We start from the raw sequence: 13,334 nt of genomic DNA, 5'->3' as shown, positions 1-13,334 counted from the left end.
ATCTATCTATCTATCTATTTATCTATCTATCTAATCTATCTAATCTATCTAATCTATCTAATCTAATCTAATCTATCTATCTGATCTCACTATCTAATCGATCTATCTAATCTATGCATATGTCAACTAATTAAACTGAGTGATCAACAAAAATTTAATTTAATTAACTTATTTCGTTTATATAGTATAAAAATTNTTCATCGCCATTCAGTTATGAATAAATTTTTATGAATTTTTGTTTTAGGCTTTACGATGGTGATCCGTTTGATTTCGATTTTTGATAAAGGAGATTTTTTTTCTGACAGCAATTTTTTAGCTGACATCTCTCAATCACTTATAATTTAATAAATCTTATCAAAATAAATTATTAGTTGCAGATATTTGGTTACAATTCTGATCTATATAACAACATAACCGAAGCCGTTGCTGTTCGAAGAAGTGAAGGAATTGTTGGTATAGCTGTTCTGCTACAAGTGAGTCGAACTACAATTAAAGCAAATTAGTGGAAGAAGGTTCCAAATGACATTTAAGCTAATTTAGAAAAATTAGCTTTATATAAAAAAAAATAATAAGCTGTTTACAAGATATATTTTTATTAAAAATTGCCACATTTTACAAAACCTAATTGAAAGTATTTTAAGTTCTATATATACAGTAAACCATTTTATACATTAATTCTGTGCTTTTTAAGAATGTCATTTGATACCTTTTTCAACTAGTATCTTCAATTCATACGTTTATAATTTAAATTCATGTACTATATTCTTCCACTATATCTCTTCAATTCATATATTACGTGAATCATTAATACGAGAAGTTGTTCTTAAATTCATAGCGTACTTTATGCTTTTAGACTTTTATCGCATTTATTTGATGTAAGAAATGTCATTTAGAATATTTTTTAGCAAAATAATGACAATCATACAATCATGTTCTTTTTGATTATTTTATTTAGCTGAAATACTCTAAGAAGCAAAAAAAGTGTGAATAAAGTTTCAAGTTAAATTGCTTCCTAAAAAAATGTTTTATATAAAAAAAAATTATACTTTGCAACACCATGAACAAGTTGTTTCTGTGTGAGTATTGCAACACCATGAACAAGTTGGTGCTATGTGAGTATTGCAACACCATGAGCAAGTTATTGCTATGTGAGTATTGTAACACCATGAACAAGTTGTTGCTATGTGAGTATATCAACAAATTGAGGAGGAACAAGATGAGTTCGAGCACAGTTTCAGTGAAATGATTTTTTTTTATTTATTTATTTCTCTGTTTCTTCAATTCGGAATTCGATGTTATTTAATACATTCGTTAGTTAAGAATTAAAATTAGTGACTTTAAGTTGGGTTCTTATAAAAAAAAGGTAATGTTTCAGAGATGTTTGGAAAGTAATCAATAATTACGGAAAAATATCCTATGTTTATTTTAATTATTTGGTTTAAATGCAAACTATATACTATGGATATTAACATTTAGAACCCCATATGTTTGAACTTCAGTATTTTGAACTTTTGCAAAAACAGAAGAGCAAGCACATATGTTTTCTTTCCATTTTTATTCTCGAATCTAAACTGCTAGACAATAACCTTAAGAAACTTTTGACTTAAAGAAAACGCGCAGTTATTTAACCAGTTAAAATGTTTATCGAAGCTCTGTCGCCAAGGAAAAAAAACATAGTATAAGTGCCCTGCACTTGAAGCAATTCGATGATTTTCAATTGCATATATAATCTTGCCATAAGGAATTATCTGGGCTTTAAAACAGACAGATAACTTAAATATTTTAAAAGTTATTAAACTTTTTTTAAAAAAATCGCCAATTTGGGGGCATTTTTTCCATCGAATTAAAAATTTCCAAAACCACTACCGTATTTTCAACTTTTGCAAATTTTATGAGATCAGGTAATACAGCATGGGAGTAAGTTCTTTAAATATTAAAAAATTCGACCACAAATGCTTTTCATTTTCACAAAACTGTGGCTTTTCTCCATATTAACGTTTTGCACCATTTTCAAAATAAGCGCAGAGAGAGCTGGTTTTAGATAGCCTAAGTTGCAAACTGACAGCAGTGAAAAAAATTTACATAATATTCTCATACAAGCATCATTGCATATCACGAAGGGGCTTTCAAAAAATAGCCTCAAGTGTGGAATTAAATTTTAGAAAGCCCTCACAGGGTGCAGAATTAAAATCAAGCAATGACGTGCATACATGTTGAATACAAAGAAAATTGCCCGATTATAAATCTTTCAAAAACCAGTACCAAGGTTTTTTTTGAGCAATTTAAACATGTGTGCAAGACTATTTTTTAACGGACTGTTGTAGTGATGAATTGTTTGTAGCTAAAATTTATAAGAGTATTTTTGCTCCTCACAAAAACCAGCTATAAATGAAATGAATTAGCTACCTGCTTTTTTAACACGTTCACGCCGGGTGTTGAGCCTGAAAGCTGGACGGAAGAGAGAAAATACTGGTAAAAGAACTATTTCAATATTAGATAATATTCGGGAGGAGTTAATCTATTCTCAGCAATAACAATTCACGGTAAGGAAATTTATCACGGCGAAGAAGCAATTCAATATACAAATTGCATCCGTTAAAAACAATCGGTAGTTATGGATTCTTATTATTCCCGGAAAAAACTAAAAAAATTAAATTTATTTGTTACCAGTTTTTACTCCGGTGAGCCGCCCGATGAGACAATATAGCGTGACCCACTGGTGGGTCACCCCGGCGTGAACGTGTTAATGACTTATTCTCAGCCTTGCTTTAGAAGTGATGAAGGAAAAGCTTTTAAATCGAAAGCTTCAGACTCTAGTATTCTAGAGCTGCATTCTACTACGCTTTTTTCAAAAAAATGTTAAAGTTTGGTAAACAATTAAAAAGTCTTTCAGAATTGTTGAAAATTTTATCAACATTTAAAAGCCTCACCGTGAGAGCTCTGAAAGAAAGTGGCGTTTCATGTAAACTTTTGAATCATTTGCATGCAGGGCTGCCAACTTAAATTTACGTTACAGCATAAGTTTAAGGTGACTTTTAAAACCTTAAACTTAACATATGAATGATTCAAAAGTTTATCTGAAACACCACTTTGTTAAAGATTCCTCGAGGTTAGGCTTAGAAAATATTGGCATCATTACTAAAAACTCTGAAAACTCTAGTTTTTAATTGTCCGGCTTCACCGAGAAAAAGTTAAAACCAAGTGGCGTTTCTTAATTTCCCTATTGCATGATTAACGAAGGGTTAACCTTATTATATATAGGCTGATTAGAAAGAAGTAGATTTTGAAGTGCTGCAATTTGGCGATGTAATAAAAAAATGGAGCTTCATTTCATCGCCATTCAGTTATGAATGAATTTTTATGAATTTTTGTTTTAGGCTTTACGATGGTGATCCGTTTGATTTCGATTTTTGATAAAGGAGATTTTTTTTCTGGAAGCAATTTTTTAGTTGACATCTCTCAATCACTTATAATTTAATAAATCTTATCAAAATAAATTTTTAGTTGCAGATATTTGGTTACAATTCAGATCTATATAACAACATAACCGAAGCCGTTGCTGTTCGAAGAAGTGAAGGAATTGTTGGTATAGCTGTTCTACTACAAGTGAGTCGAACTACAATTAAAGTAAATTAGTGGAAGAAGGTTCCAAATGACATTTAAGCTAATTTAGAAAAATTAGCTTTAGAAAAAAAAATAATAAGCTGCTTACAAGATATATTTTTCTTAAAAATTGCCACATTTTACAAAACCTAATTGAAAGTATTTTAAGTTCTATATATACAGTAAACCATTTTATACATTAATTCTGTGCTTTTTAAGAATGTCATTTGATACCTTTTTCAACTAGTATCTTCAATTCATACGTTTATAATTTAAATTCATGTACTATATTCTTCCACTATATCTCTTCAATTCATATATTACGTGAATCATTAATACGAGAAGTTGTTCTTAAATTCATAGCGTACTTTATGCTTTTAGACTTTTATCGCATTTATTTGATGTAAGAAATGTCATTTAGAATATTTTTTAGCAAAATAATGACAATCATACAATCATGTTCTTTTTGATTATTTTATTTAGCTGAAATACATATACATAAAAGTCCTTTTCTAACTTTTTCCTATTGTTGAAATAATTCAGAAAATCAATTTTAAAATCTATTTCTGAGAATATATATTAAAGCAGTATTATTTTTGAAAGTGTTGCTTTATTTCCTCATAAAAAATATATCAACGCTAGAACCACCATAGAAAAAAATCTCTTGATAAAGCAGCATTGCTTAACGCATGCTTTCACCTTCAACTCATTAAAATTTTCCCCAAAAAAAATCCATTTAAATACACTAATTACGGTAAATTAGTTATATTTATCATTTAAAGCAAAATGAAATAGTGAATCATTTTAAAGTTATTTTCTTGTATTAATACATTTCTATATGATTGATTCTTATAGTAGAATTAAGCCTATCAACTACTTTTATCTTTTGACTAATTTGACTTTTTCTATATTAATTAATTTGCACTTTCTATTCCAATTATTGCCAAGCTATAATGAAGGTTGAAGGAACGAGTCTGGAAATATATTTCTCTACTCTATTGTGTAAAACATTTTTCCTGACATATATATATATATAATTCATGAGTTATGCAGTATGTGACTGAATGTTAAAATTTAAAATTATTTTTTATAGGTGGGAGCTTTGTCAAATCCAGAGCTTAGAATTCTTACCAGTCAGTTACATAGAATAATATATGGGGGTAAGCATTTGTGTTTTTTATGAAAGAATCTAAGAATTTTAAAAAAAATAATAACGGAAAAATCTCCCTAGTCCTAGTCATACAAATCCATATTAAAACATGAACTAGAGTGGTTCTTGCACGAAGCCTTTCTATTGCATTTACAATCAATCAAGTTAGTGGCAGGCATAGCCAGCTTGCAGGGCGCTGGGCTCACGTTTGTAAGAACGGGAATTCGATTCCAGTCGGTTGAAGACTCCCCGTGTAATAAATGGTGACTGGTGTACGATAAACCTGTCAGGTCACAAAGTTCTTCATGTTCTCGTAACAAATCAATACCTCTGGGAGTACTGAATTGGAGATTGACCGTTCTCTGGATCAGATCAAAATTACGATCTGTGACGAATGAATGGATATATGAATGGGTTCGCCCTATAAACGGATGTGACGTCTAATTCTTGGCCGTAGATGGCGCCACTTGAGTACAAGAACAATCGCACCCCCTCTATCTTAATGGCTGACGACAACATCAATCAAGTTAGCGTTTCAATTAGAGCAAGAACTTAGCACAAATGGAACCTCAATCCTCGTCCGTGGAAAAAGCGAGAAAGACTACAGAGACCAATTTTTTTTTATTCCACTTGTATCTCAAGAATAATTTATGAATCCGAACTTACCTTGTTCTCTTACCAGCCCCTTTATATATAACTATAATGAAAAAGTTTAATAAATATGTTACAGAAAAGCAATTCAAGTCCACTTAGGCCTAATTGCGTTAGTCATCAGTATTGACTTGACATCACGAGAAAAACTTCGACGGAAGCTTTAGCTAAAAATGAGATAAAACTGGTAGTACTAAAAATTGGCATTCCATTTCTTGTTTATTCTGGAAGGAATAAAGTAATTGTGATCCCCATCATTTGTCACAGTTATAACATATATCATTACTCACTCACTCATATGTGGTGGTTATCTTAGTATCAGCCCCGTTAGGAGCTCTAACTACTTCATCTGAGTGGAAATAAATAATAAATCGCCGAAGCGCAAATGAATGGTGAAAGTTGGGGCTCAGTAACATTTACTGAGAGAAAATTAAAATGAAGTAGCGGGATTAAACAAACAAATTTAACACGTTCACTCCGGGAAAAGTGAAAATACTGGTACGGGAAAAGAGAAAATACTGGTAGAAGAACTATTTCAATATTAGATAATATTCGGGAGGAGCTAATCTATTCTCAACAGTAATAATTCACTGTAAGGAAATTTATCACGGCGAAGAAGCAATTCAATATAAAAATTGCATCCGTTGAAAACAATTGGTAATTACGGATTTTTATTATTCCCGGAAAAAAACTAAAAAANCTCAACAATAATAATTCACTGTAAGGAAATTTATCACGGCGAAGAAGCAATTCAATATAAAAATTGTATCCGTTGAAAACAATTGGTAGTTACGGATTTTTATTGTTCTCGGAAAAAAACTAAAAAATGAAATTTATTTGTTACCAGTTTTTACTCCGGTGCGCCGCCAAGATGAGAAAATCTAACGTGACCCACCGGTGGGTCACCACGGCGTGAACGTGTTAAGATAGAGAAGAGGTTTTTGTGGCAGACTGCCTCGCCTCCCCCCGAGGTAACATATATCATTCATAGCTGTCAACTTGTATGACCGTTGAAGAAAAGTTTCAACATTATAGCTTTTTGACGTATTAAATCTTCAGTTTAAAATTTCAAAAGAAATTTTCAACGTACCACGACATACCAATAATTAAAAAATAAGTACATATGATTTTTTTTGTAAACTATTTTAGCTATTAAATATTTAGGTAGTTCAATTTTTAGAAATTATTTCCAAATTTAAGTGTTGGTTTATTACCCTTTTGTAAAATCTCAGCAACCGTACATGTTACCAGGTGTGATATTTGAAATTAAATCTTTAAAAGGCATAGTTTTTCATAATTCAGGAAGAAGCTAAAACTATGAAGCTGTTATTTTTCCTAAATATATGTTATCTACTCTTATTTCTCCAAGCAAGAAACAGTCTATTATATATTTCATTTCGATTATTAAGTCCTGGTTGCAACTTGCAATTCATTCCTCCCTGAAGTAAGCTAGAAATAAAAAATTCACTTCCAGTTTTTTCTCGTTACGAGGTAAAGCTCCTTCCTGTAGTTTTTCTCGTGATGGTAAAACAGTAATGCATAATGTTTTGATTTAGATTATTTTTTGCAAATTTTTCTTTACCCAAATTACTAAATTAGTTAACGATGAATTACAGAGAAACTATGTACATTGACTTTTCACCTCTTAATTTTATTATATTTCTCAATAACTTAGAATTCTAATAATTATTCGATTTTCAGGGGAGGAAGCCAAACTTCAACATTTATCTATTCATAATCTTCTTCCAGACACCCGATTTTTTATGACTTATGAGGGTTCTCTAACAATGCCCGGATGTCAGGAAACTGTCACGTGGATAGTGATGAATAGGCCCATTTACATTACAAAACAACAGGCAAGATTTATCTAAATATTATGGATTTATTAATGAATACTCGCATTTACTCAAGCTGAAGCATTATATGGAGCAAGTAATGCAGGATTTTTTTCTAATACTTTGTAAACCAACAGGTTATATTTTTACACAGCTTGCAGAAGTCCAGAAGAGAATCACGCATCATAAAGACTTAATTAAAAATACGCATTGAATTCTTCCAATAACTATTTTATAGCGATTTTTATTGTGAAAATGAAAATACTCAATCCAAATTTTAAAAAATAAGTATAAGAGATAAGATAAATCTTGAACATCTTGATAAATCTAAAAAGAAATAAGATTAATCTTGAGCTAAGATAATCTTGAAGTCTGAAAACTATTGGTATTGCATTACTTATTTTCAAAAACATTACTTAGAAAAAATTGCTATTCAAATTAGAAAATTTTAATTTTCTGAATCGACACTTACTCGGAAAAATAAAAACAGGTCATAAAACATTTTAATTTTTAGCTCGCTTTAGGCATAAAATATTTGTTACTACTATTTATTACTTATAGGGGAAACACATGTTCATTAGTAAAAATCATAGAGACAATTTGTCCATTTAATCCTTGTTCCGTCTACCACTGAGGATATTTTACGACAGCACTGCGGTCGGTGTGAGCCGGGTTCGGAACTCGTATCGACCAAGGATTCGAACCTGGTTCACCTCATAGGGAGGCGAATGCTCTATCCCCTGAGCCACCACGGCTCTAATTAAATCATTTTATTTTATAACCGTCGTTGAGCAGACGATCCAATTTTTTGGGTTTACGACAACTAATGTTCAACTCCGTAGCCTTGTAATTTTGAACCCAATCCAGAAGACAAGGAAACTCCTGGATCGAGTATAGGGGGAAATTTGCCTCCGTGGAGGACTTTTTGATGGAACTAACCCGCATTTGCGGGAACTAACCCGCATTTGCGTTACATGGAGAGGAAGACCACGAGATCCTCCCACGGATTGCCTGACGGCAAGGGGACTCTAACCCGTGATCCGTCTACCACTGAGGATACTTCACGTCAGCACTGTGGTCGGTGCAAGCCGGATGCGGAATTCGTATCAACTGGGATTCGGACCCGGTTTGCAGCATTGGAAGGTGAACGCTCTATCCCCTGAGCCATCGCTGATCTAATTAAATTATTTAAAATTACTTGTCCAGAATCATATTTCATAAATTTAAAACTTATATATCAAAGGTGGACTCCTGCTCGCTGAGCGGTATCGTCCGCCAAACCCTCCGTGGAGTGAAAGTATCGGGCTCGTACCCCGGCGCAACCCCAGAGGTATATCCGTACTTACTTTCTCTATTTTATTCTATCTGTCCTTCTACTTGACAGAGGCTTACAAGCCTTTTGATTGGTGACACAAGCCAGCAAATGTATGTTGTCCCAAAAAACCAATTACATATCAAAGAGTAAGCACGTTATAAATGCTCGTGGAATTTTGAAAACATTTGCTTACTGTATTGTGATTTCCCAGTCCCTTTGAATGTTGTAGATAGTTAGGTACTTTGGGTTAACAGCTAAGCCTAAGAACTCGTTGCAAACAGAATATAAATCAACCAGCTATCACCTGAATTTCAATGCGGTTTAACTCAATGAGAAGCAAATGCCCGGAATTCCGACTATGCCCGGAAATAGGCTAATATGCTGTGAATAATATACTGTGAATAATATACTCTATATAGGTTTTTAAATGCATATTGCTAGTAAAAGGGTAATATTTTATATTCGTTTTCTTTTGAATTTTAAAATAAATTCTGATTCCCTAATCCGTCTGCGAAAAAAAAAAGATGAGAAGCATCTCTTACCTCCATCACCTTCTAAAGATATAGAACAGTCGATTCCGATAAAGAGACAGTTTGCAATTGAAGGACTAGGGTTACATGCTTGTTGTTGTCTTTATTTCCAGATTCAGACTTAGGTCGCCTCATTTGTAAACGAATTCTCGGACCTCAGAGCTTTACTGCTATATATTTTTAGCATTTTTATTTTCGGTTTCGAAACTGGGTTTGATTCTTTGGTAAGCGAACATTTTAACCCCGATTTTCTGGGCTCATTTGCAGTGTCCCATTTCCGAATTCGAAATTGTGTCGCATCATTTGAAGCAAATGCACTGAACTGTTAGCTTCCTGGCCATACAATTCTAGTACTTATATTTCCAGATTTACGCCTTTAACGCCTTATCGGAAGATTTATTATTCCTTTAAGAAATTGTTGTTGTTGTTGTTAATTTACGTCGCACTAGAGCTGCACAATGGGCTATTGGCGACGGTCTGGGAAACATCCCGGAGGATGATCCGAAGACATGCCATCACAATTTTGATCCTCTGCGGAGGGGATGGCACCCCCGCTTCGGTAGCCCGACGACCTGCGCGCGAAGTCGAGCACTTTACGGTAGCACAGTTTAACGAGGACCAATACCGCACACCCTCGGTCCCTACGCAGACTGATCCAAGTGGTCACCCACCCGCACACTGACCGTAGCCAGTGATGCTTTTCTTCGGTGATCTGCTGAGAACCGTGTCTTAACGATCAGTCCACTGCGGGACCCTTTAAGAAAGGAATAAAAATGAAATAAATAAAAAAGCAGACTATTAGACTACTCTACTTGCCAACTTATATGTATTTTACGATAGTTTTAATTTTTGCATATAAATGTGTAAAACAACTTATGCTTTTTTTAAAAAAAATTTTAATTCTTGAATTGACTACCTTAATATGTAAAGAAATTTTACACACATATAAATTCATGATTTTCATAGGTTAGTGTGTTTAAGTGCTGTTTAACTCTATTGTAATTACACTACCACTTGCGGAAGCACTTCTAGGAGTAATCATTGTAATGTTCTATCATTCTGGCATTATTTTATCCCTCTAGGTCGGAAACCATATTTCTTTTTCACTCGCTATACAAAGTGATCCGTTATAGCAATCATTCACCGGTGTATACCTCTAGAAATATATACTCAGTGCCATGATGGCTCAGGGGATAGAGCGTTCGCCTTCCAAGAAGGTGAATCGGGTTCGAATCCCAGCGATGGCTGGTAGATACGAATTCCGCATACGGCTTGCACCGACCACAGTGCTGACGTGCAATATCCTCAGTGGTTGACGGATCATGAGTTAGAGTCCCATTGCCGTCAGGCTAACCGTGGGTGTTTCTCGTGGTCTTCCTCTCCATATGACGCAAATGCGGGTTAGTTCCATCAAACAGTCCTCCACGAAAGCAAATTTCTCCCAACACTTGATCCAGGAATTCCCTTGTCTTCTGGATTGGGTTCAAAATAACAAGACTACGCAGTTGAACATTAGTAGTCGTAAACCCAAAAATCGGGTCAGCTATTCAACGATGGTTATGAAATAAAATATAAACTCTGAAAGTTGTGGCTCAGAGGATAGAGCGCTCACCGCCTAATTAGGATTACCCGGTGCGAATACCAGCGACGGCTGGTCGATGCGAATTCCGCACTCGGCTCGCACCGATCTTTAGTGCTGACGTAAAATATCCTCAGTGGTAAACAGATCATGGGTCGCAGTAACCTGGCCGTTGGGCTAACCGTGGGAGGTTTCCGTGGTTTTTCTCTACATGTAACGCAAATGAAGGTTAGTTCCATCAAAAAATCTTCCACGAGGGCAAATTTCTCCCAATACTTGATCAAAATGCTCCCTTGTCTCCCGTATTGGGTTCCAAATTACAAGGCTCCGGAGTTGAATATTTGTTATCGTAAACTCAAATTTGTCTGAGCTGCTCAGCTACAGTTATAAAATAAAATATAAAATATGAACTCAGTATATACCTTCATCTGAAAAATTCTTATAACAAAGAATTATGTTTCATATTTTAGTTACGATAAAAGTAAAGCTTATTTTTTTAAATAAATTAAAAATATCATTTCAATCAAGATTAGAATTATTCAATTTTCAGTTTTCACTTCCTTTAAAATTCGTTTCATAGATTGGCACACGATTTAATCCTGTGCTGAGGATGGACCATAAACTGCCAAACCGGAGTTCCTTTAACTTTTCTGAATTTATTCACCAAAGTTGATTTGGGAATCTTTTTGTTATTTTCTTTAGCCATTTATTGTTTTTCAGCTCTACATCCTCCGAAAACTCATGCAAGGAGCCGAAAATAACCCCAAAGCACCCTTAGGGAACAATTTCCGGCCCCCTCTACCTCTGAATCAAAGGGTCGTAAGAACGAATATTGACTTCCGAAGGAGAGAGGTACAGTTTTCTTTTATTGATTTTTATGAAATATATTTCTTACAAATTCTTCTTCAATTTATAATTAAGTCACATTAAACAATAAGATTTAACAATAAACGAAATTAGTAATTTTTCATTTATTTCTTATTTGAAAATTCACGAGAAAATAAATTACTTTTTAAAAAGTTTTATCAAGTTCAAATGGTTCGTAAGGTACCTAATATGTCATTATTTATTTTATTTTGATCGTAATCCCAAAAAAGATACCGTTACCCATTTTTTGAAGAGAAAAAATAATCTTGAGTAGCATATTCAAAGTAAAAATTAAGAAGCTACTTTCAAGTCTTCTTCCATAAAAAACGTTTTATTTTGATTTTTTAAAAATTTGCTAATTAACAATCAAGAGTTTTATCATGCAACTAAATATGAAAGTGTAATACAATTTTGCCATTCTGCCTGAATTAACGGGGAATTTTATGGAAATTAATAACTCAAATGTACCATTTGTCTACTCTATTAGTTCCATCTCTAGACTATATTCCATTTCATTATAATAGCGTAGAAGTCAAAAGAAAACTATCTTGAATTATTTTTTATTAAACTAAAAATAAAAATTTAAACCTTAAACTTTGGTGCGACGAAATAATCTAAAGTTCAATTTAAATTTTATTTCATAATATTTTCAAAGTACTAATGTTACAGTTATTATATCTGCTTTTAAAATGTTTTATTTTAGGGTACGACATGTCCAACAATGCACAACAAAATGCGATATGAAGGTATGTGTAGAATATTTCAGATGCATAGTTATACAGTGTATAATAAATATATGCATATAATATGTATGTTGACCGAAATTAAGAGAATGTCGACTTTCACCGGTGAATGTCAACAATCACATAGTCGCTTTGGTGAATGTTCGATATATTCGTTATATCCTATTTGATATTAATTTATTCGTTGATATTATTATATTTATTTGACATTTTAATATCTGATGAGAATAAATTCGGAGAAATATCAATATTCGGAGTACTGGTTAAATGTATACTGGGCATTGGCACTTAACTCAACTAGTATATATTTCGGACATTTACCAAAGCTACTATGTGATTGTCAACATTCATCGATGGAAGTCAACAATCACCAATTTCGGTCATTCATAGCAACATTTTTTGTTATAGAGTGTATAATAAAATTGTATAATTATAAGAAAAAAAGATTTTTTTATTTATTTTTGTCAAATCCCAAAACCATTTACTCGAATATTTAGAGCTTAATTAGGTTATTGGAGCAAAAAGTAGTAAAAGAAACTTAAAACAAGATTTTTACTACATTTCCAATATAAATAATTGCTATTTTTATCAAATCCAAGGCCTATAGGTGAGTAAATATATAATTTAATGGTATAGCGCATAAAACACAGTTAATGCCTTGTCTAGCAATTATTTCAATTTTAATTACATGTAATACTTTTCATGCTTTTTTCTGATGTTGAAAATTAACATTACAGGTAGTAGAATTAGATACTTCAAAAATTCATCAAAATACCATTTTGATTATTTAATTTAATAAAACAATCTTCTCAATTAATTTTTAACGGCAATTTTTCATTGGGCCTAAGCATTTTAAAGTACCTAACCGGAAATCTGATTTCCCCACACTTTACAAAATTGTAAATACCTATGAGTTGACCCGGGTTTCAATCCCAGCGGTGACTAGTTAATGCGAATTTTGCTCCCGATTCACACCGATCACAGTGTTGACTTAAAATATCATCCGTGGTAGACGGCTTACGGGTTTGAACCCTCTTGACATCGGGCTAAACATGGAAAGT

General features: G+C 33.0%; 1 protein-coding gene across 1 annotated transcript in view; it reads left to right on the top strand.

Annotated features, from left to right (window-relative positions):
- The window catches only part of LOC107442099 (carbonic anhydrase-related protein 10), a 59,592-nt gene extending 47,038 nt beyond the window's left edge, over positions 1–12,554 (top strand). The window contains exons 5-9 of the mRNA XM_043056793.2: positions 3,505–3,606; positions 4,697–4,763; positions 7,106–7,260; positions 11,384–11,515; positions 12,234–12,554. Coding sequence (XP_042912727.2) covers positions 3,505–3,606; positions 4,697–4,763; positions 7,106–7,260; positions 11,384–11,515; positions 12,234–12,443 — 666 coding nt within the window. The 3' untranslated portion in view covers positions 12,444–12,554. The remainder of the gene's footprint in view (positions 1–3,504; positions 3,607–4,696; positions 4,764–7,105; positions 7,261–11,383; positions 11,516–12,233) is intronic.
- The last annotated feature ends 780 nt before the right edge of the window (positions 12,555–13,334 follow it).

Source organism: Parasteatoda tepidariorum, chromosome X2 (genome assembly GCF_043381705.1).
Source record: "Parasteatoda tepidariorum isolate YZ-2023 chromosome X2, CAS_Ptep_4.0, whole genome shotgun sequence".
NCBI lineage: Eukaryota > Metazoa > Arthropoda > Arachnida > Araneae > Theridiidae > Parasteatoda > Parasteatoda tepidariorum.
The sequence above is the reverse complement of the archived record's forward strand: the minus strand, read 5'-3'. Positions and strand labels throughout refer to the sequence as shown.